At 42.1% G+C, this 23,395-nt stretch overlaps 1 protein-coding gene, 2 long non-coding RNA genes and 1 pseudogene across 4 annotated transcripts in view; 2 read left to right on the forward strand and 2 right to left on the reverse strand.

Annotated features, from left to right (window-relative positions):
• On the forward strand, window positions 1–3,769 carry LOC131496403 (uncharacterized). The gene is made up of 2 exons (XR_009254477.1): window positions 1–777; window positions 3,569–3,769. It is a non-coding gene; the product is annotated as an uncharacterized LOC131496403 (long non-coding RNA).
• LOC131496399 (C4b-binding protein alpha chain-like) overlaps window positions 1,291–23,395 on the reverse strand; it is a 52,651-nt gene continuing 30,546 nt past the window's right edge. Inside the window, exons 9-12 of one of the 2 annotated variants that reach the window (XM_058701924.1) lie at window positions 5,706–5,891; window positions 3,638–3,811; window positions 2,261–2,436; window positions 1,291–1,704 (exon numbers count right to left, since the gene is read on the reverse strand). In XM_058701924.1, coding sequence (XP_058557907.1) covers window positions 1,531–1,704; window positions 2,261–2,436; window positions 3,638–3,811; window positions 5,706–5,891 — 710 coding nt within the window. In that variant the 3' untranslated portion in view covers window positions 1,291–1,530. The remainder of the gene's footprint in view (window positions 1,705–2,260; window positions 2,437–3,637; window positions 3,812–5,705; window positions 5,892–23,395) is intronic. The other variant, XM_058701926.1, reaches the window with a different exon arrangement.
• LOC131496400 (anaphase-promoting complex subunit 13-like) lies at window positions 13,514–17,491 on the reverse strand (annotated as a pseudogene).
• Window positions 18,098–19,244, forward strand: LOC131496401 (uncharacterized). Its single transcript, XR_009254475.1, has 3 exons — window positions 18,098–18,234; window positions 18,373–18,900; window positions 19,128–19,244. It is a non-coding gene; the product is annotated as an uncharacterized LOC131496401 (long non-coding RNA).

A 23,395-nucleotide genomic window follows, 5' to 3' on the forward strand; every position in this document is an offset into this window, starting at 1 on the left:
GATGTCAGAAGAGAGCCATAGAGAAAAGGAAACTGGAAGAGGCCATATGTGCCCTGTGCACGTCCCGACCCTGAAGGCTACGGCAGGCAGAGCCAAAGAGCCATCGGGCCACCAGGGTCTCTGTGCCTGATGGTGCTCCCTGGCCACAGGAGACTGCTCAGGGGGCCCACAGGGTTGGCTGTCGAAGATGTTGGAACAAGTCTCCACCAATGGGAGAGGGGAATTGGTGGACAAACGTTCCAGGTCCTCATCCCTGGAAGGACTCTGCAGAACTGTGATCCACAGGCTCTCAGAGAACAGTCTCGGAACCGCACACCTGTCTGCAGCCTCAGTCGACACCCCGAGAAAGCTCCCTTCTTCGCTGTGTTCCCTTTCTCATCTTCTCATCCCGCTACCCACTCGCTCACCGTGCTTTCTGGGGCCACCTTCCGAGGAAATTAGTCACCCACAAACCTCTGTCTAAGATGCAATCCAGAATAAACATCTCCTGGGTTCCCCGAGGCTGGGGCAGACAAATGGCTTCCAGGACCCTCAGTGGAACCTTCCATGCCAAGTGGGTTTCTCTCGCAGTTCCAGCCCATCTGGGACATGTAAAGTTCAGTAAAAGCCTGTGGGACACCAGTGCCTCTGCAGAGTACATTTGGGGAAATTGAAACAAAGAGGCCAACGTTCCCCTAGAGAAGAGACTCGCTGACGGAGCGATTTCAGAGGACGCAGCCATGGGAGGAGGTGGTGAGAGAAGGAACAACAGCCTCCAGGATGCCCCAAGATATACAGGTGACTGATGGGGGTTTCTCCTCACGTATGGGATAGTCGCTCAGGCCGCGTTACATTTCCATTAAGGACAACGGGGCCAAATCAGATGGTGGACTTGGGAACACACAGGTGGCCATCATGTGGGCCTCACATTCGGCAGCCTTTAAACTTTGTTCCCTAAAAAAAGAATAAAGAGGTTCGGACACAAACATAAATCCCATTCGTGTCAGGTAGAAGTTGAGGGGCAGCATTAGAGAGGCAGAGGCCAGGTTCATGGGGTTTGGTAAAGGACGTGACTCCCTTCAAAGGGGGGAGAATGGACGAGGATTTGAGGGTGTATCAACATTTCATCTAGATGCTGACTGACTGGCACATGGGAAACTGTGCGGTGAGGCAAGTTGGAGAAATGCTTTTCTGTGAGCCCACATCCATGTCCAAGGCCCTTACAATGAAGTGAAGGTACAACTTTAAGCAATGGGTTTGTTCAGGTTCCTCATTAAAGACAGAGTTGTAATGACCACACAGAAAAAACTGTTTCTGATACGTAAATTTTTTACTTGAAAGAATAATGGGCACTTGGTGTCCAAGAAAGCAAAAACATGAGCCACGAGATGATCAATAATTCTAGAGTCTCAAAGCACTAAATGTGAACAAATTGTCCTTTCTAGACACTTATTACCATGAATGATGGTGCAAAGGGGACAGGAGCATTGGTAAGCTGAAGTGATCCGCGTTGAATTGAAGGCAGCGTGTTTTTCCCTCTTTTGGGAGAAATTACAGTGGGGAGTCCGCAGTTGTTTTTCTTGCGTTGTCTCTTTGCAATTCCAGTAGTTCAATCTCTAAAGACAATTTATACATCTCCAGGGATATTTTCAGATCCTCGGGGTTGGGGAGACACTGCATGACCTTTCTGCCTGCGAGCATATGTTCACAGCCTTCAGGCACAACCTAAAAGAGACATAGGTGTTGAGTGTGGTTGACTGGTTTCTCTCCAAATCAGAAGGGGTGGGGGAGGTGGGATCTGCTGACAATGACAAGGCTACAGGCTCAGGGCCAAGGCGAAGCCCAGAACTTGTGGGTGAGCAGGAAAAACAGAAAACACCTCGGGCCCCAACTTAGTCCTCCCTAGATGAATAGGGACGGGTTCTCAGATAACTTCACAAGGGGCCTCTGTGAAGACAGAGGCTGTTTCTGAGACCATCCAGAAATGGAACACAGAATATTAGATAGTCTAGAAAAAGTCAAGTTGGGTCTCAGTGTTGCGGGCATCCGACACCCTCTTCTCCCTAAGGGGCTCAGGTTTTCCTAACTCCAGTGAGAGAGGAAAACTTGTCACTCCTAAGGGACCACAGTGCTTCAAGATAAAAGAGAGTTCCTTGGAGGGACTCAGGAGGGAATCCTGACAAGTCAGATCTCACCATTGCTGGCTGGGACAGCGCTTGTGGAGAGGCACCATTTTTAGGGTTTGATAAGACTGGAACTTTCCTTGAACTGTGCCACTTACCCACTCACACTTGGGCACCTCGGGGTCCCAGGTTGTGCTCTCTGAGCAAGTGATGCTTTGGGGACCGACCAACTTATAGCCAGAGTCACACTGGATGTTGACATTTTCAGCTTGAACGTATTCAGTCTTATCCACGGACAGCTTTCCGTGGGCTATTTCCGGTTTCAGACAGAAAGCTACAAAGAAAACATGGTTTCAAGGAATCCATGAATCTAAGAAAAAGGACACGACAACAGGCTAGGATTATAAGATTAAACTATCGTGGGTGCTGCTAATTGCTTTGTCTTTTATTCGGTAGCAATAATATTCATTAGCATTTTTGTTGCGCACTGACCACATATCAGACGCGAGCTAAGCATTTTATATGATTCTCTCTGCTCTGTGAAGGGAGGACTGTTATTAGTCCCATTTTACTAGGAGAAAGGTGAGATATAGACAGGTTAAGAAACTTGTCTGAGGGGCACCTGGGTGGCTCAGTTGGTTAAATGTCCGAATTGGACTCAGGTCATGATCTCAGGGTTCAGGAGTTCAACCCCGCATAGGATTTTCTGCTGTCACTACAGAACCTGCTTCGGATCCTCTGTCTCCCTTTCTCTCTGCCTCTCCCTCTCCCGCTCTCTCTCTCAAAAATAAATGAACATATTAAAAAGAAAAAACTTGTCTGAGCTCTTCATACATGTAAACATGATAGGTCACATGATAGGCTATATAAAAGCATGTGACCCCAGGTTCTCAGGATTCAAAGCAATATCCCTCCCATCTCGATCCCAGCAAGACACTAGGTATTCTATAGTCTAGAAAAAGTCAAGTTAGGACTCAGTACTCCCGGGTATCTGACACCCTCTTCTCCTATTGCCCCCTGTGTGCAACGGAGCCTGTGGTGACAAATAATCCCCGCAGTTGCTGATGGCAAAGTGTTAGTAACCTGTGGGCATGTAAAAATCAGAGCCAATCTGGACTCGTCCTGTCCCCACTATGGATGGTCACATGCAGCCTGCATCGTGGGCAGGGGGTGCATTTGCACGGGGCTCTGATGGAAGGACTTGCCACTTTGTGATGTTTGGAATTAGCCCATGAGAGCCCACGTTCATGCCAGAGCAAGCTTCAGTGAAAATTTTGCTACAGGCCATATATCAAATGTTGCACCTGCAGAATATTTCTTAAAAGTGGGAATCGGGCTGAGATTTATGACTGGGAGAAAGCCTGGGGAGGTTGATGTTAATGTAGCCCCTTTGTAATGTTTGCATCCGGAACACAGTAATGATTTCAAGTCAACCACATCAAATGTTTCTGTGCTGCCCCTGGCAGGAAGAAGCTGTGCTCTCGGTGCTTTTGTGACATTTCCACCCACCTGACTGGAAAGGGAGCAGGAGTTACCTTTACATTGAGGGGCTGCAGGAGACCAGCCTGAAGAACTGCAAGAGAGTCGAGCTTCACCAACCAGAGTGTATCCTTTGTCACATTTATATATCACCTCCGTACGAGCAAATACACTGAAAGCTTGAGTTCGCACATAATATCCATGGTCAATGGTAGGAGGAAAATCACAGCCTTGATGGTAACAGATAAAAGTGACAGGACATGAGCTTATAGAATGTAAAATATAGCTTACCCCAGAATCTGCGTGGTTTGTAGGAGGCTTCATTCTGTCCTGTCGTCCTCTCTGCCCATAAGATCACTTAGCCAAACCCAAGACCTGGGCTGCCCTCCTATCAGCCTCAGGCTGAGGAACCACCATGGCCCCCCTCATTAGACCACTTGATGGTCATTGCCAATATCTTCAAAAGTATAATGGGAATAAACAAAATTAATACTTGGTCCAAACCCCATATCGAGTTCCTAGTCTATGGGGTAGGACAAGTCATGTTCAAGAAATCAAACAGAAAATACTGATACTGTCCTACCACTCCCCCTGAAGCAAAGACACTATATTAAAAAAATATATCATATACCAAGGGGAAAGTGGAATGGGAAAATTGGTGCCACTCTTGAAGAACAAAAGCTACATTCCCATCGTATTGACATTTACTTCCCCAATCTGTCTACCAGGAAAATTAGGATTCTGGGAAATTACAGTAAAGTATTGAAAACTGAACATTTTAGTCTCATTTCACATGGGCATCTTTGCTAAAGTAGATTTAGTTATCCTCAGGTAAATGGGGTCACTGGTTTAGCTAATGCCTTCTTTTCATCCTAATTGGGAAAAAAAAAAGGGTCAAAAACAGCATACACATGAAATGATCAAATCACACATTTGTAGTTTTAGACCTGGGTATGATTAGTCACTTGCCCCTGTCATAATAGAGCCTGAAGATACTATAACTATCTGGACATCCACACTGATCCAGTATATCAATGGCATCATGTTAATTCTGCTGTATGGGCAAGAAAAAGCTAATGTGTAGATAGATAGATATGTCATCTAGATCTAATTATAGATATACATATGACATCATGGACAAGAAGAATCTAGCATGATGTCATATATATATAGATATCTAGAACTAGATGATAGATAGATCAATAGATGATAGAGAGATAGAGAGATAGATGATAGATAGATAGATAGATAGATAGATATCTGTCCCAGTTTCTGATGCAGACTTCCTAAACCCTTGTAAATTGCTAAGTGCTGAGAACCCTAAGAACATCTTTTGTTCTACTGAGGCAACTTGCAATGGCTCCTGGATGGGAACCGGTCACCAGAAAGACCAAGCCATGAATAAAGCATGGAATTTTTCAGCCCCACTCTCCTCTCCAAAGAAGGGGGAAGCAGTGCCAATAATTGATCATGCTACAGAGGGTAAGCCTCCATAAAATCTTAGGAGGACATGGTTTGGAGAGTTGCCAGGTGGGTGACGCATCCGCATCTTGGGAAGGTGATGGATCGCAATTCACAGAGACAGAGGCTCCTGTGCTTGGGACCCTTCACCTAAGTGCTCTTGGTGACGGAGAGGTAGACATTTCACACTGAGCAGAGTCTGAAGGTGAACGAAGAGACAGCAGAAGGAAAGAAGGAAGTTTGAGGAGGAAAGGAAGCAAGTTTAGAAAGATGGTTTCAAATAGGTTTGAGTGGGTATTGAACTGCAGATTAAGGCATATGGATCAGAAAGAAGGCAAGAAAAGACAAAAATACCAAGAGAAACGAGGCAATAATTGAAAAGTCCAGCTGATCTATTACATGGGGCCGATTTCCTGATGCAGAAAAGCAAAGCGAAGCAAAGCAAAGCAAAGAAGCAAGGTCAAGAGGATGGGAATAAACAATGGGGGGTGGGGGGGAGGAAAGTTGGATAGGGGGTGGGCAGTGCTCTTTAACAAATTTATCCACTCCAAAAACCGTGCAGGGTATACAAAATCTTTTAGCGAATTTCAAACCTCCCCTTAATAATCTCCATCGCTTTGATACAAAGAAACATCTAAAATAACACAAATCCAAAGCTCTTACTCTCATCACATGTTGGTGTCTTGGGATACCACTTGCCATCTGCTTGACATCTAGCTTCAAACTGGTATTTCTCATGACACGTATATAAAACTGCGTCTCCATTGAAAAAATCACAGCTATTGACAGAACTGGATCTCTGTTCATTGATTTTGCCATTCTTCAGCTCTGGTGTTGGGCAACATACCTCTAAAAAATTAAAAGTGAGACTAAAGGTTAGTAAAATCACTTCAGTGAAGTTCCTATGGCTAATAAGCTCATTTCCCCCTTCCGAGGATGTCGCCACTGAAGAGAAATTGGAGAAACAGAGGAGGGTACCAGGGACACTTGGACCTGCTCTCCCTGCCCCCGATTGCTAAAGGACTCCAACCCAGTCATTTCCCTCCAACTAAAGAATTTCATCAGGAGCCTCCAAAACAAGAAGTGGGATGAAACCTCCATGAAAATGTAAATTTTCAGAAGTATTCAAAAGCAATGACAAATGACATCCATCGCTTTGTGTGTTCGCTAGGGTCACAGCATTACTAACCCCGCTAATAGCTTACGCTGCCTCAGTCACAGGAGGAAAACTGTCCTTAAAAGTTTATAGCCACCTGACAACTAATGCACAGAAAGACATTTAAATTCTTCCATATGGCCAGGAGTTTTCTTTTTTGATGCCAAATTTAAGAGAAAGAGCTATTAAGGTCTTTAATTTTAATGCAATAAGAGCTGATATAAGGGTATAATTTCTTATTCATTAGTAGAACTACTTTAAGGTAGAACTTGATATAGTTTGAGGTAAAGAAAATATCAGAGCAAATTAAAATGTCCTATTCTTCACATCAGGAGGTTGACTAGCATCACAATGGGGATACTTTGGAGCATACTCAAATACTCTCACCACTCGTTTATTTATGAATTACAATAAAAATGTCCAAGACTGATATGTTTTCTAAATTATAACATTCATATTTAGGTAATACTGCATAAAATACTTGTATTTAAGTCATGAGTGCAATTCCACACTGAATCAGATTTTCTGATTACTTCAGAAGTAATTCTATTATTTCAGTGAAATAAATTCCATTTCACTTCTGCTTTTTATTTATTTTTTTAATAATTTCTTTATTTTAAGTTTATTCATTTATCTGTTTTAAAATTTGTTTTAACATTTATTTATTTTTGAGAGAGAGAGAGAAAGAGACAGAGCGCAAGAGAGGGAGGAGCAGAGAGAAAGGGAAACACAGAATCCAGAATCTGAAGCAGGCTTCAGGCTCCAAGCTGTCAGCACAGAGCCCGATGTGGGGCTCGAACTCACAGGCTGCGAGATCATGACCTGAACCACGCAAGTGCCCCAGTTTATTCATTTATATTAAGAAAGAGAGAGAGAGGGAGAGAGAGAGAGAATGAGCCAGGGAGGGGAAGAGAGGCAGGGGGAGAGAGAATCCCAAGCAGGTTCTTTGTTGCCTTATCTCACGAACCTTGAGATCATGACCTGAGCTGAAATCAAGAGTCAAATGCCTAATTGATTGAGCCCCCAGGTACCCCTCACTTCTGACTTTTAAATGGTTAAAAAATATACTTTATTACAGAATTAAATCAATAAGACTCTAACAGGTAAAATAAATATGAGTTTAAAGTAGGTTTTCAAATCTCCAACAAACAAAAGCCCCAAACCTGGTAGCTTCACTATTCACAGATGAATTCTACCAAACGTTTAAAGAAGAGTTAAGAAACAAACTGAGGGTTGATGGGGGGTAGAGGAGAGGGGAAAGTGGATGATGGGCATTGAGGAGGACACTTGCTGGGATGAGCACTGGGTGTTATATGGAAGTCAATTTGACAATAAATTATTTTTAAAAAGATAAAGGGTTAATATCTATTCTCGAACTATTCTGAAAAAAGGAGAAGAAGGAAAAATTCCAAGTTCATTCTACGGGGACAGTATTACCTTGATACCAAAGCCAGAAAAAGACACCACAAAAAGAGAAAAATGTAGGCAATAATCCTAACGAACACAGATGCAAAATTCCTCAACAAAATATTAACAAACCAAATTCACCAATACATTAACGGGACCATCCAATATAATCAAGTGGGATTTATACCAGGGATGGAAGTAAGTTCAATATTTGCAAGTCAGTGAATGTGATACATCAAACAAATAAGAGGAAAAATTTTAAGATAATATGATCATTTCAAAACACGCAGAAAGAGCATTTGACAAAAGACGACACCCATTCGTGACCAAAAGTTTCAACAAAGTGGGTTTAGAGGAAACATACCTCAACATGATAAGGTCACATATGAAAAACCATAGTTTTTCATCATAATGATCATGGCAAAAAACTGAAATCATTTCCTCTAAGACCAAGAACAAGACAAAGATGCCCACTCTTGCCACTTTTATTCAACATAGGACTGGAAGTACTAGCTGCAGCAATCAGACAAGAAAAAAAAAAAAAAAAAGAGGCATCCAAATGGTAAGGAAGAAATAAAACGATCACTATTTGCATAGGACCTGATACTATATATAGAAAATCCTAAAGACTCCACCCAAAACCTATCAGAACTAATACATTCAGAACAGTCATAAGACACAACATTAATATGTAGAAATCTATGATGTTTCAGGGTGCCTGGGTGGCTCAGTCAATTAAGTGTCCACCTCTTAATTTTGGCTCAGGTCTTGACCTCACAGTCTGTGAGTTTGAGCCCTGCATCAGGCTCACTGCTGTCCGTGCTCCGCCCACTTCGGATCCTCTGTCTTCCAATCTCTCTGTACTCCTCCCTGCCCCCCACGCTCTCTCTCTGTCTCTCTCTCTTTCTCTCAAAAAGAAATACATACTAAAAAAATTACTTGTCTGAGGTCCTCATACGCTTAGGATGATATAACAGCATGTGACTTACAGGGTCTATAAAAGCATGTGACCCCACTTTCTCAGCTTTCAAACCTAAGGCCTGGAAAATAAGTCATAACCACATAATTAGCAAAAACACAACTTCAGTCAGTTTACAAAAATGTGTCCAAAGACAAGCAATACCAACAAGATAGGCCTAAAAAAGAAAAAAGAGACAGAGAGAGAGACAGAGAGAGACAGAGAGAGCCAAGGGAGAAAACATAAGGTAACACTTTCTAAGGGAGGCTGGAAGTATATCTTACGTTTTGGATAAAAGTTGCTTGGATGGATGAGATACAGGCAGGAATTTTGTCTTGGAGCAAGAATGTGAGCAAAGGTTCACAGCAGCAATAAGTTGGTACTGAAAAATGAGGAAGAAGGCAAGCTCAGAGAGCGAAATGAGACAGATTGCAGTGTATGTTATCCTGAACATGGACCAGAAGAAAGGTGGGGTATTGAAGGAATAGAAGAGACGGGGATAAATCCAGAAAAATCTAAAGGTATTGTGGCAGGTCTCAGTGACTTGCTGAACATAATCTACCTTCACTGTTTTGTAAAGGGAGAGGAGGCCAGGAAGACCAAGGTAATGGTGCTCATGGAAAACAATGAGAGCATTGGGAGTGTGGCTGAGCTTTGGAAGAACAGAGGCAGCCATTTCAATTTCCAACCGAGGAGAATCACCCAGGATATATGAACTTCTCTACCTTACATTGAAATTTCTCTTAAATTTTTTTTTTCAACGTTTATTTTATTTTTTGGGACAGAGAGAGACAGAGCATGAACGGGGGAGGGACAGAGAGAGAGGGAGACACAGAATCGGAAACAGGCTCCAGGCTCTGAGCCGTCAGCCCAGAGCCTGACGCGGGGCTCGAACTCACGGACCGTGAGATCGTGACCTGGCTGAAGTCGGACGCTTAACCGAAATTTCTCTTAAAATACCTGCCACTATGATGAGGTAAAAAACTTCCCAACTAAAATGCTTCAGTACTCCGCTTACAAAAAAACTCTGAAGTTATTCTATACGCTTAGGAACATTCCTAAAGCCGGAACAGCACGGGATCATTCTGGGGCTCGAGAAATTAATCTTGACAAAGGATGACAAGAGGGCACTTAGGACCTCCGCATTCTTCTGCTTGGCAGGTAATCCTTGTATCATCAGAATTTGGAAAACACCCAACATCATGTAAACAGAAAACATAGTCTCCATTGAAAAAGACATAGTTCTTGGGGAAATGTCTTCTCTGTTGAGTGATTTTGTCATTCTGTGCAAAATGCTCGATGTTAAATGCTCTGACAAATGGTTTAAGGGACACGGATGTAAATATTTTTAAAATAGCCTTCTTTTAAAGAAGAGATTGTATTGGCAGATGAATAAGAAATATTACTTTTATTGGCATATTTCCACTTACAAACTAAAAAAACGCTCATGTCTGCATTTATAATCAGCACTACCTTAGTGGGGCCTGTAGGTCCTGACAACCCTTTCGGGGCTCAGTGGTTAGGGACAATTATTCCCTGACTTGCAATACGATATCTTGCACTTATATAATGTTTTCAGTGTATACAGGGCTTTGTAATCTTACTCTGATAAATTCGCTCATTGTTTGTGATAATATAAAGTTTTACTTTCTGGTTGGCAAAAGTTTTCTACTCAGTTATTAATGCCATAGAAAAATAATGAAACCTGTGAAAGACTGAAATCTTTAAGAATTGAACAGCATCCATTTAAATATAATACATTAATATAAAAATTAAGGGGCGCCTGGGTGGCTCAGTCCGTTAAGCGTCCGACTTCAGCTCAGGTCATGATCTCGCGGTTTTTTGAGTTCAAGCCCCGCGTCGGGCTCTGTGCTGACAGCTCAGAGCCTGGAGCCTGCTTCGGATTCTGTGTCTCCCTCTCTCTCTGCCCCTTCCCTGCTCACTCTCTGTCTCTCAATAATAAATAACCATTAAAAAAATTTAAAAAGAAATAGTGTCATGGCACTGTTTGTAAAAAATTAATTAATTAATTAAATTAAAATTAAAAGATTTTCGTGACTAGATGGGTTGCTCTTAGATTTGTTATATTGTGTGTTCTGAGTTACCACGGCCTGTATCTGAAAGACTAAAATTATTTAAATATATTTCTCAATACATACTTCATGGTCCTTCTCCAAAATTGTACTGAATTATTGTCATACGATTATATGTAACTAATTCTTAACCAGGAATTATTTTCCATACCTTGGTTTCAACTCGCCCCCTTTCCTTATCATGTGTGTACTCACCGCACAGGACAAATGGGCATTGCAGTAGAGACAAGACCCCAAGGAGACACAGTGCTGGGAAAATTCCCTGCAACCTGGGGGACATGGTGAAGAGTCTCAGAGATCGTGCGCTGCGACCCAGTGTTCTCAGATGCCCCGAATGAGGCTGAAGTGAAGCTCTAAGTCAGTAGGAAATTGATGCCCGAACCAAAAGTAAGTCTGAGTCACTAAAGGGGAGGGGCAGAATTAAGTACACCCAGTACTGGGCAGGATCTGATGGGGCTCCAATAAAGCTCCAGGTCTTGGGAGAATGATATGAGCCTGACATGAATGTTCTCTTGGATTCCATGAGGATTTACAGATGTGACCCCGAGAATTTCTCAGTGTTGTGGGGGGCACTTGGTGGCTTGTTGTCTACCTACAGACAACATTTCTCTTGGAGAATTCTAGATAAACGAGGAAAATGGTCCGGGATGCGTGGCCGTTTCTTCAGGGATGAGGGCGAGGTGCTGCTCTATGCCATCTTCCTGCTGTGTCCTGTCTTCATGCACTGGTGTGAATTCCCGGTAGAAAGGCAGGAATAAAAAAGACGTGTAGTTCAATTTTATTTCTACACCCGTCAGAGCCTAATTGGAATAGAAAAAGCTTGCAAGTCTACCTTGTGGAAAGACAAAAATATAGTCAAAACAGCAAATATTCCCTCAGTATGGAAGTTTCCTTGAGTATCTATGATGCCAAGTGTAATCAATTGTGGGGTTACTCCATTTGGAGAGTCAAGGGAAATTTCTCAGCGTGGTGTTTACAGCAAAGATAAAGCGCGCATGGAAAATTAAGTGGGAGAGGATCAAGCGTGATAAATGGACAGAAGGTCGCGACAAATTCACGACTTTCTCAATGGCACTGGATCGGAGTGAAGGAGCTTCCAGCCTAGCATTGTATTTCTAACTAAAGCACTAACTTCTATATCGTAGAAGGCATATTTGTTCATTTCCAGACTTAGCTTATTAATAGCTATCTGGGTGAAGACTGGTCCATTAATCACTGCCTTAGTCTTTCACTCAGCTTATTTCTTTTAGTCTCTGCCAAGGGCACAGAAGAAGTTACCAACCTGAATTTCGTGTGTTCCCTCTTGGACCAGCTGTGTATATTTGTCATTTAAAGATACACAGGCATTCATCCACAGAGGATCATAAGCACTGGGAAATGTCTCAAAATGACCTACGCCGCCCAGCTGAATTGAGGTAAGTGCAAATGAAGCATGCAACAACCAAAATGCTTAGCTCTCAAAACTAAAGAGGAACATTCCTCAGAAATAAGTGACTCAGAAATAAGTGCATCCGTCTGTAATATTGATGACAGCACACAATTCAATTTCCTTCCCTGGAGAGAAAGGAAAGTGGATAAACACACCATCCAGTTGCTTCATTTTATGAAGAGGAACTAGAATAAACCCTGAGGATGTCAGATAAAAGAGGTGATTTCAATAGTTTAACAGAAGATTATTTTTTTAGAAAGCACTTCTGCTTATTAATCATATTCCAACATCTACATAAATCCTTGCATTTAATTTCTTCAAATAAAAATATGACGTAGGTGTTATAGCTCCATGTAACAGATGAGGAACCTAACTGGGAAAGACCCAGTAAATCTCCCCCAAACCTTTCTCCTCAGTGGTCGTGTCAGATTCTGAACCCAGATCGGATTCACATCCGAAGCTCCTTCCATTGTGCCTTTTGGGGAACGTCATCGGAACGATGGGACCACCAGTTTGCCTATGAGCTGGGCCTGTACCCTCGAAGGCTCCCACGCCTCCCCTGTCCTTGGAATGTGGGTTCCTCTCTCCCTTTCTCACTCCTCCAGGCTGCTTGAAGGACATATCCTTGAAATAGTGATGTGGTGTTGAGAACAGCTGCATGGTATATGCGACTGAAACCAGTTTAGGCCTCTTTGTAAACTAAAGATTTGGTGGGAAGGTACAGGGATCCATCTGTCTTCCCGCCACCCAGGACAGTACTCACATGTCAGTTCCCTTTGCTTATTAAAACCACCCATCTGGAGGGGCCTGCCTCTTCTATCTCTCCCTGCCCTCCTCGTAGAGGGGTCAGTTTCCCATTATAGCTAGGAAGATACCAGGAGTGTTGCAAACCAACGGTGTCAAAGAATTTCCATCTAAAGTACGGGATCCTGAATCTATTACTTAGGGGAGTATGCCTAGGAACATTCTGCCTCTATCAGGGTGGAGAAGACCCCAGAACAACTCCTTCTTCATCACGTTGTGTAAAGGTCAACGCCTCCTTAACTGACCTATGGATACACTGCATCATAATCAAGATCAATAGCATTTTGATTTAAACAAATGATAAGCTGATTCTACAATTCATATGGAATGTAAGGGATCAAAAGTTGTAAGAGCAATCTCTAAGATGAGGGAAGAGAGAGATGGAGGGGGGATGAAGGGGATAAGGGAGGAGAGGAGCAAAACCAAAGAACTACATGGCCACATATCAAGACCCGTTATGAATCTTCAGTAAATAAGATAGTGTGGTATTCGTGTAGGAAACCAAATGGACTAAAGGTTAACAATTGAGAGTCAGGTAATAAGCCCCGAGCAGGCATGATCAATTGATTTATGACAAACTGACACACTACAGAGCAATGGGGGAGACGAAGGTCCTTTCAATAAAAGCACCAGGTCAATTGGATATGTACATGGGAAAAAAAGGAATCTTGGTTCTTTACTTCACACCGTGACAATTTGGGGTGGTCATGAATATAACTGTGAAAGTAAAGCCATAAATCTCCTAAAAGAAAAATACGGGCAAATACAGTTGTGATCTTAGGGCAGACATAGATATCATTTCTTTATTTTTCCACTTTTATTTATATCTATTTTGGCACAAGTTTATTTTTAAAAGGCATACAGGCAATAACCAAAGAAAATATTGACTCCAACCTTAACTCCTGCCAAGTATTGTCTGTCATAAAATTGTTCCATGAAGTTCCAGTCTGCTAAAGATTTTAAATTGATTCATCGTCATCCTCATCAGAATGCCTTTTCTTCCGTTGAATTGAACTGTTGTGTTTCAAGAGTTTCCACTAAACTTTGTCCTGATACCTGCCCACTCAGTCGTCCGTCTCTTGCCGTCTATATAAAGTCGTTCTCTATTGCTTTCGTCTTGGGGGACTTTTCAGGTGCTAAGTGGTCTGGCTGGCTGACCCGCCGCTCGGCTTGCTTCCAGTTCCACTACCCCACCAGGACCAAAATAATTAAAAGCTGGGCCTAGAGAAGGGAACGGCATACTTTCCACTTACTACCATGTTTTGTTAAGCTTCTAAAGCCATAATCTGACAGAACGTTTTTGAATACAAGCAGACGTTAGGGAAGAGAATCGCTGGACTATGAAACGGCATTTTACGTGGTAAGAATAATCTCTGGAAAATAAAATGTCCTTCAGTATGGGGGATGCTGATGATTCCAATGGCCCTTCCTTCCAGGCCATGCCGCTCCATCCCTGACACAGGACGCTCCCTCTCTTTACAATACAGTGGTTATTTGAACATTTTGTTGATAGGATTAATGTTTAGTAGCTGGCTCCTGCCCTGGACTATCAGCTTTTGTGGAGTGTGTGTTCGTCTATTCCCTGCTGTACCCTCAGCACCTGGCACACAGCAGACTGTCAAAGAATGTTATGATTGTTGAGGTCAAAACAACTAAATTCTAGAAAAAGATTTGGCATATGGCTGGAACACTAGTTGAAGCAGGCTAGATCAAGTAGCTAAGCATACAGAGTGACCCAAGGGCCTTGAGCATTCTGCCTTGGACGCCTACCTGAGCACAGCAGAGTGGATAAGCACACGCCTTGCCTGTGCACTTAGTGGGCTTGGCCGCATGAGCCACCAGGCAATAGAGAGAGGGGCTGAGGATGCCAGGCAAGGGATGAAGAGAGGGACTAAGGCCACCAAGATAGATTTCTTAAACAGGATACAACCCCCACCATAAAACAAAAAAATAAAACAACAAAAAAACGCACAAAACATACCCCCAAAAAAACCCCAGTAATCAAACTGAAAAAAAAATTTTTTAAAGAACCAAACCACTACTTAAAGTAAAAAAAAAAACTTGAAAAATTATAGCCACAAAAACGTAGGAAAGTATGCTTATCAAGCACCTTATGAACATTAAATAAAAAGTAAGCTACCAGAGCAGGAATACAGAATTTTACAATACCTAACTCATCAGAGACTTTTTTTACAGATAATGTTAAAAACTCTTACAAATAATCAGAACCAGGTAGACCACGGAGCATGGATAAAAGACTTGCCATAGCACTTCACGTTAAGATGATATCCAAATGGTCGACAAATACAGGAAAAGTAGTTCAACCTCAGTAATCAGGAGGGAAGTGCAAGTTAAAAGCACAATGTGATACCATTTCATACCCAGCAGAATATCGCAAATACATACATACATACATACATACATAGATACGTAAACAAACAAACAAAAAACAGCAATATTGTAAAGAACTTGCACGTTGTGCAGGGATAGGGTGGGAGGCTACCATCCGGTACAACCACTGTGGAAAACTGCTGAACAGATGCACCCATCCAGCAGCTCCATTTTTAGGTATTTGTTCATCAAAAATAGATGTGTTCAGGGGCACCTGGCTGGCTATGTTTGTAGAGCATGCAACTCTTGATCTCGGGGCTGTGAGTTCAAACTTCACAGTAGGCCTAAAAAATAAAATTGTTTTTTTAAAAAAATAGATGTGGTCAGCAAAAGACATGTGCAAAAATGTTCCTGGCCACAAACAAATGGAAAATACCCCACTGTTCTTTAACCCTAGAGTAGGCAAGTGAACAGTGTTAGATTCATGCAATGGTGGAATGCTTAACAGAAATTAAAATGACTGAACCTTGACCGCACACAACGTGGACGCATCTCACAAATATAATGGTTAGCAAAAAAAAATTAAAAGACATGGAAGAAAGAACACATAACGTATCACTCCATTTCTACGAAGTCAGATAACTTCAAACCAACCTGTGCTGTTAAAGTGAGGAGAGCAGAATTCTTTGCAGGTGACATGAAGGGGGCCATGACTTACTGAATTTTACTTTGAAGAAAAATAAATGTAAACATTTATCCCATATTTCTGATATATTTTAAGAAGTAAAAAATGTAATTAGATTTGTTTGCTCCGTTAGATCACTGTGATCATTAAGGATGTGATATAGCGACCAGTTATCCATACAAATGTATGTTCTTGAATATGGTCGCACTTGCTTGTAGGGAAACAAGGAAAAGGGATATATAATTGATATCCTTACCATCAGAAAAGTATCTCCGTGTGCATTCCTAACTGACTTCTTCCAAATAGCTTAGGCGATGATAATTGTGAAGACAATTTTGATCAAAGATTGCCATTTCAGATAAAGAATTCAGTGAGTTCCTGAGAGAACATTCCCAAATAAAACAAAAGCACAGGTGAGAAAAATAAATGTTGATACTTACTGACACAAAAGACACAATAGTCCTTTGGGCCCCTAGCATGAGAAGTAATACAGAGTGAGCTGATTCTATGACAGCCAGGATGGCTGCTGTATTTCAGGGCAGTCCCAGTTTTGAAGTGTGTCTGACGCAATTTGTTTATTGGAGAAGCCAGTCAGCAAATCAGGTGGAGGACCACCATCGCCTGGACACCCAAATGACAAGGAACATCAAGTGGTAGCTTGAACACAGTATCTCAGTGCTTCAGCAGGAAACTCTTTGGAACAGACACCGTGATTTTCTTTCATCAGAATTCCTTTGTCCCACTGTTCAATGAACCCCATGAGTAATCCATAATGCATGTTTGTTGGTTGATGGCAATGACAGGAAGGAAAAAAGGCAGAAACATTTCATCTGTTCTTTCCTGTATGTGTGACAATTAGGAATCCCAGGAATCAGTGAAAGGATTATCTCAACACCCATTGTACCTGCGGGCGCTAAACACAGCCGCTCAGAATGCTTCTCAGAGGGGGGGCACGTGGGAAGTTAACAATCCCCTCATGTCCACCTTCCTCTTTCTTTGTCCTTCCCACTGTCTCTTCAATCGCCTGTGTCACAGGACACATATAAGAAGTTGGGAAATGTTAAACTCTGACAGTAAAGCAAAATCAGAGTTAAAGGTCAACGTTTATAATCAGTCACCTTCAAACACAAGCTAGTGAATAAAGAACTCCAGCTCAAAGGGCTAACTAAGTATTTTGCATTCTTGAGAAATCTCCATCAGTTTCTCATTCCAGTGAGTATTTTCACATTTGCACTTTGCTGCCACAAACTGAGTGTCCTTTTTTGAGTATAGATTCGTCACTTAATGATCTGCATTAGGAGACTGAAAGAAAACACTTCGTATCTTTGTAATTTTTAAAAATCAGTCCACGAAAAAAGAGCCAGCTCTTCCTGTAGGGGGAACATTCTCTGGGAGGTACTCTAAGGCCAGTGAGTCCATGTCACTTCTGGTTCTTTTAACAGATTCCATGGTGCCACCCTCGTCCTCTTCCAGATCAGGAAGCCCATTCAGCAGTATTGCAACATCTTCCTACACAGCTTGTCCTCTCGCCGAGATTCGTCAATCAAATCCAAGATCCTTCCGTCTCTCTGCACCTCACTGTCCATTCTCCTGCCGCTTTGATCTTGTCAGATCCGTGTTGAGGCAGTGCTCCACCTGTTTCTGCCGTTAAAGTTCTATATATATCTAAAGTTTAATTATTTATTTTCGAGAAAGAATAAAAGTGCAAGCGGGAAAGGGGCTGGGAGAGAAAGAGAGAGACAGAGAGAGAAAGAATCCCGAGCAGGCTCAGTGCTGTCAGCACAGATCCCAAGGTGGAGATCGAACCCACAAACCATGAGATCATGACCTGAGCAGAAATCAAGACTTAGACACTTAACCGACTGAGCCACCGAGGCGCCCCAAAATTATATACTTTAATAAAAGCAAATAAGGTCCCTTTTCAGAACTGTGTTTCTTTTCTCAACCAATAGCAAATATATAATCATCGTATTTTCCTTGTTTTCCTTGCCTGAAAATAAACTCAAACAAAATGACTATCCTAATCTAAATTGTACTACATCTGTTGCTACTCTTCTGGCACTTCCTCTCCCACCGTCTACCTCTGAGCAATCCTTGCGTGGTTTTGACTTTGCATGTTTACTTTAGCAACTTCCAGCTGTCGTGCTGTGCCAGTTAGTGCTATGTTGCCTTTCGGCTCTACAGTCACTGTTCATCACAGCTCGGAGGTATGGAATCAGAACTGCTTGGAGTTTCTCGAGGTGATTGTGACGTTGAACTTTCTCAACAGAGGGTGCTAGAAGGACACTGAAGGAAGAAAGGACTCTCCCCTGTTCCTCGCTGCTTCCAGGTAGGTTAGCCCAGTGAGAAGGAGGTTCTGCAGCGGCACTCTGCCCCAGGCTTGTGCCCATCACACAGAGTCCGTCCCATGTCAACCTTGCAGCCCTTAAGTGGCCCGGCCATCACCTTCCTGTGGTTCTCCCGACAGAGGTGCTATCTCAAGCCTCTTACCATGCCAGCTTCCATCTGCAAGCCCATACACCTGACCCACCTCCCGGCTCCTCCCTGCATGATTGCCGTGGGGCTGGGCTCCCGCTCGCCGAGCACACCCTTGTGCCTGGCCACCACATGCCGTTCACGTCACAGTCACCCAGTGCTCTGGTGCCCCTCCAGCAGCCCAGGTCCATGTTGCAGCCATCACCTGCAGGTCATTTATGTGCTGCCTGAATTCTGGAGGGTCGGTTTCTGCAGATCAGCTCTGGTGCATGCCATGCCGCCCGTGAACTTCCCTGGCATCTAGTGGGTTCCAGCTACAGCCTTGGGAGGGACCCTGTTTGAAGTTTATTCTTCTCTCGCTACCCTCTCCCAGCCCTGGGATTACCATGTAGAGTTTCTCTTATATCCTATAGTTAATCTTTTATCGAAGTCTAATAATGCTTCATTAAAAAAAATATGACGTGATGTCTGCCTCGTGATTGGCCCCATTGATGCTTGCACATTTTGGCCTTATATAAAGGTAAATATGGGGCGCCTGGGTGGCACAGTCGGTTAAGCGTCCGACTTCAGCTCAGGTCACGATCTCGCGGTCCGTGAGTTCAAGCCCCGCGTCGGGCTCTGGGCTGATGGCTCGGAGCCTGGAGCCTGTTTCCGATTCTGTGTCTCCCTCTCTCTCTGCCCCTCCCCCGTTCATGCTCTGTCTCTCTCTGTCCCAAAAAAAAAAAAAAAAAAAAAAAAAAAAAAAAGGTAAATATAACTTAAAACTTGTAATATTTGAGCTTCCACTGGTATTGAGCTAGATACCATCTAAAGTTTCAAATTAAAAAATGGCATTTTAGAAATAAAACTTTCAAAACTGCAAAAATCCATATTTAAATTTCTTAAATATTTTGAATAACAAGAATTCATAGCTTTAAGTCTGCAAATGGGTTCACTATCAGGATCAGAATGTTGAGTATTTGCCTAAAGTTGACAAAAACGCAGAACTGGGAACAGTCACTCCTGGACTCACAGGAATTTTAGAAAGTAACATACCCCCCCCACCCCTTATAGCTCCCATCAATGCAAAATGGCAAAACTCTTACTTGAGTTAAGATTTTTTGTAGCAGAGCCTCTAGCTTACCAATGTCTTTCTCCCTGTGGTTATTAAACCTAGAACAGAAAAAAATCACTTGATTTTAATTTACATTCTTCTAGTCAGAGAATAGGTGTTAGCAGGGGGTTCTTGGTTGTTTTTCTGAGGCTGAATTAAACTGTAGCACCAAATGAACATTTCATGTAACTTGCTACAGTATTTACTCATGGTGTAATTGCTCAGCACCACCGTGGACAAACCTCTGCAAGAAAGGTGAGGACAAATGAGTCGTAATGGAGGGTAAACACTTCACCTAAAACAAGGAAACACGGGCAAATGTCCTACCTTCTAGGGTTGGGAACAATCAGTTCAGGAAAGAATCAGAGGCTCTCATTGTTAATGGGGCACAAGTAATGTGATCGAGGAAATGGGCGCAGGAACGGAGGGAGGAATCGGAATTCAGGGAGAGTATAGAGGCGACAATCTCCTCACCTGGCATGGTAGAAAGTCAAGTTGTAAAGAAGCAGGCAGAAGACCAGAGCATCTTTCTCTAGAGAAACCAGACGGTGAGGGAGAAGGCACTAATATTCACTAGGATCTGGAGACTCCCACCCCATACTTGTCAGCAGACAGGACACCCCAAAACGTAGTGGCTCAAATCATGTAGAACTTGGTTTTTCTTTCATGGAACAAAGAGGCATACGAGCATGTAGGATGGTCAGCAGCCCTGCCCAATATGGTCAACCAGGGACCACTGTCCCTTTCTGCTTATTGTCTCCACATGCCTTGGGGTGCTGTCCTCCTCAGCGAGGCGGAAGTTGGCTCCAAGCACCCTGTCAGCCCTTTGCGTGAGGGAAGAGGAAGCAGAGAACAAGCAGGGGAGTGACTGGGAAGTTGCAGCCATGGGGAGGCTCTTGCTGAGGGGTCACGTGTCCTGCTGATATTTAAAATGGTGGAAGTGATTCTGTTCCTTAAAATAAAAGCGGGAGGGGTTAATTTAGGAAACCAAGGAGCAGTTTCTGCCACAACTGCAATTTAAATGCCTCACTGTACCATCAACCCTGCAAGGAAGGCTAATGCCGGCAAAAGTTGTTCATATCCATAGAACTTTAAATTAGGTGATTTGGGCTTTGCTCTTATAAAAAGAAAAACTGACCAATGATCGTTCGCACACTGTAAAGAGAATGCCTCTCTATTTTAAATAGCTGCATGGAGACAAGAATGAATCTAGGTAGAAAGAACAAGATGCAATTTTTTGGAAAAAAGAGTAAAAATCTTTTGGGAGCTATAATGAAATGGTCTTAAAAGAAATTGAAATATTCAACAAAGGGCCTGGAATGTAAAGCCAAAGAAATTTCTCGAAAAATATGTGGAGTGTTGAGGGTAGGAATGAAGACAAAATGTGTAACAAAGATGCCTAATGAACAAAGGGAAACGATATTGGGTTAATTTTATGTCCGTGAAGAGAAAACAGTGAAGAAACGTTATTAAAGAAGTTATATGAGAAAATTTCTCAGAACAGAAGAACTTGAGTTTATAGATTGAAAGGGCTCATCAAGAACTGCATATAATACATGAAAAGACAAAATTTAGCAAAGTTCTTGGCATGATATTTTAGAACATCGTGGGTAATGAGTGTATCCTAGAAGTTTCCAGGGTAGTGGGAAACATCAGGTCAGAAGGTAAGATACCCTCTGACTTCTCAGTAGCTGTCCTGGAGTTAATAGGACAATGAGGAAATTCTTTTTCTTTTTTGACAACGGAGAAATTCTTTCAAAATGAGAGGGAAAATTATTTTAACCTAGCTTTCTATACCCAGCTGAATTCTCAATCAAGCGTCAACCTAAAGACGGTTTCAAATAGGTTAGGACGCCTATTGTTACTTCCTATGCATCATTTCCCAGGTAGTTCCGAAAGGATAGGCTCCAGGAAAATAAAAAAGCAACAGAGAAGAAAGCACGGATCCAAGACCCAGAGCAAGTAACAAAACCGAATCTGCAGACGTGAAAGCAGTCGCTGCACAATGCAGTATACAGACGTCCCGTCTATATCACTAGGACGCTGCACTTCAGCACAGTCTGGACAAATTCCAAAGGTCACTTCTGCCTCCTTTTGCTCAGACTTCTTCCGGAATCATTTAAAGGTACTCTGCCTTTTTACCTATAGAGACAAAAGGGAGGTAATCAACACCTTCCAGAAGCAGATCTCACTTAACAACTGATGGCAATTATCGGATCGATACCCCAGCTCCCTCACCTGAGAGTGGTTACCTACTTTGAGGTGTGAATTCATCATCTTTACCAGTTTCCCTGGGATTAGGCTCTGCTCATCCTAATAGACCTTGGGAGAACCATCCATGGAGACTAAAAAGGTCTGATTGGTTCACTACTTTGCTAAATGTGCACATATTTTAAATTAATTTCAAAGACAAGTAGAGTTGCTAGGTCAAGAAACGGTTGCACTTGTAAGGTGGTTTGTAATTTATACAATTATGTACAAAAACTGAAACGTTCAACATGAAATTTCAATTAAAAATGGAAAGAGAAAAAGGGAAAAAAAATGAAATAGAGTCATTTATACCCAACTTTATTATTTCAGTATTTGTTTGCATATACATGCATTCAATTTAGACAATTTTGAGATGCATATATACTATTCATCTAGGACCTGAGACATTTATCCACCGAAGAATATACTGTTAAAGAGTGAAGGAAGAATTCATATCAGTGTGAAAATACAACTCTGCACTGCTCACATAGTCATAGAAAGTGTTAAGGAAGGAAGCAAGAAGGATTGGCATTTCAAGCCTCAACTACGTCTTCTGGACAGATAATGAATGAAGCTTGAGGTAGATAATTCTTCGTATGAATATACTCGACTAATAGGAAAATATAATAGGAAAATATAATAGGAAATAATAGGAAAATATAAGCGTATTTTGTTATTCCATTATAATCCACCATAAAAATGGTGTGGAAGGTGACTTTTCAGATAGCAGGAACATTAGTTTTCCTTATGAAATTGGGAGAAAGTATTCATTCCCAACCCATGCCGGTATTCAAACCAATTCATCCGTATCAGCACAACATTCTTAAACACAGCTGCAAAAATACACCAAGAATTTTACGTAGATAATACATTTAAAACATCATCTAGTTCTCTAATATTCAGCAGTGATAATATGCAGTATCAGTCAAAATGAGGTTTTCTTGTATGCCAGAGAAAACATGTCTTACAGAAAAAAAATAAAGTAAAATAATGTGATATGAATCATAATGAAATAGAAAACTAATTCAAATAGCTTACAACAAAACAAAATAAGCAAACTACTGTTCTTTATTAATTAGTGAAAACTCTTCTGAGTCGAAGTTTGGTGGCAAAGAAGAAGGATGGAGGCATATATAGTCACCCTCTCTGGTGGCGAATCAGTGAGAGCCAGTGGGTAAACCAGCAGTCGTCTGATATTCAGCCACATTTCACCCCAGAGAACTGGTCAACACCCTCTCCCCAGTCCCTGCTGATGTTACAAGTTGATAAACAGAAACACACCAGAAAGACACAGACATGAGCTAAACGGTGATCCGTTTGAGTTTTCTTTGCTTGCAATTGCATAGCTCCTGCTAAGGTAAAATGATGCCGGCAATTCAGTTGTTTTGAAATGATACATCTGCCCCGTTCTCATAAGATGATAACATTGTTTTTCTGAATGTTCTCAATTTCATCTTAGATTTTTGGTATCAAGTGCCCAGGCTCCTTTCCTTTCTCTCACTGAAACCCTTGATGAGCAACAGACTGAACAAGTTCCTCTGCTACAAAATCTTCTGAAAAGGTCTTTTTTAAGCCTGCTCGGCTCATGCATATTACTAGCAATATTTTCCACAATCTTAGATCACATTTGAGAAGAAAAAATTGGCCATGGGGGAGGGGAAGGAAAAAAAAG

This window comes from Neofelis nebulosa, chromosome 15 (genome assembly GCF_028018385.1).
Source record: "Neofelis nebulosa isolate mNeoNeb1 chromosome 15, mNeoNeb1.pri, whole genome shotgun sequence".
NCBI classification, from domain to species: Eukaryota; Metazoa; Chordata; class Mammalia; order Carnivora; family Felidae; genus Neofelis; species Neofelis nebulosa.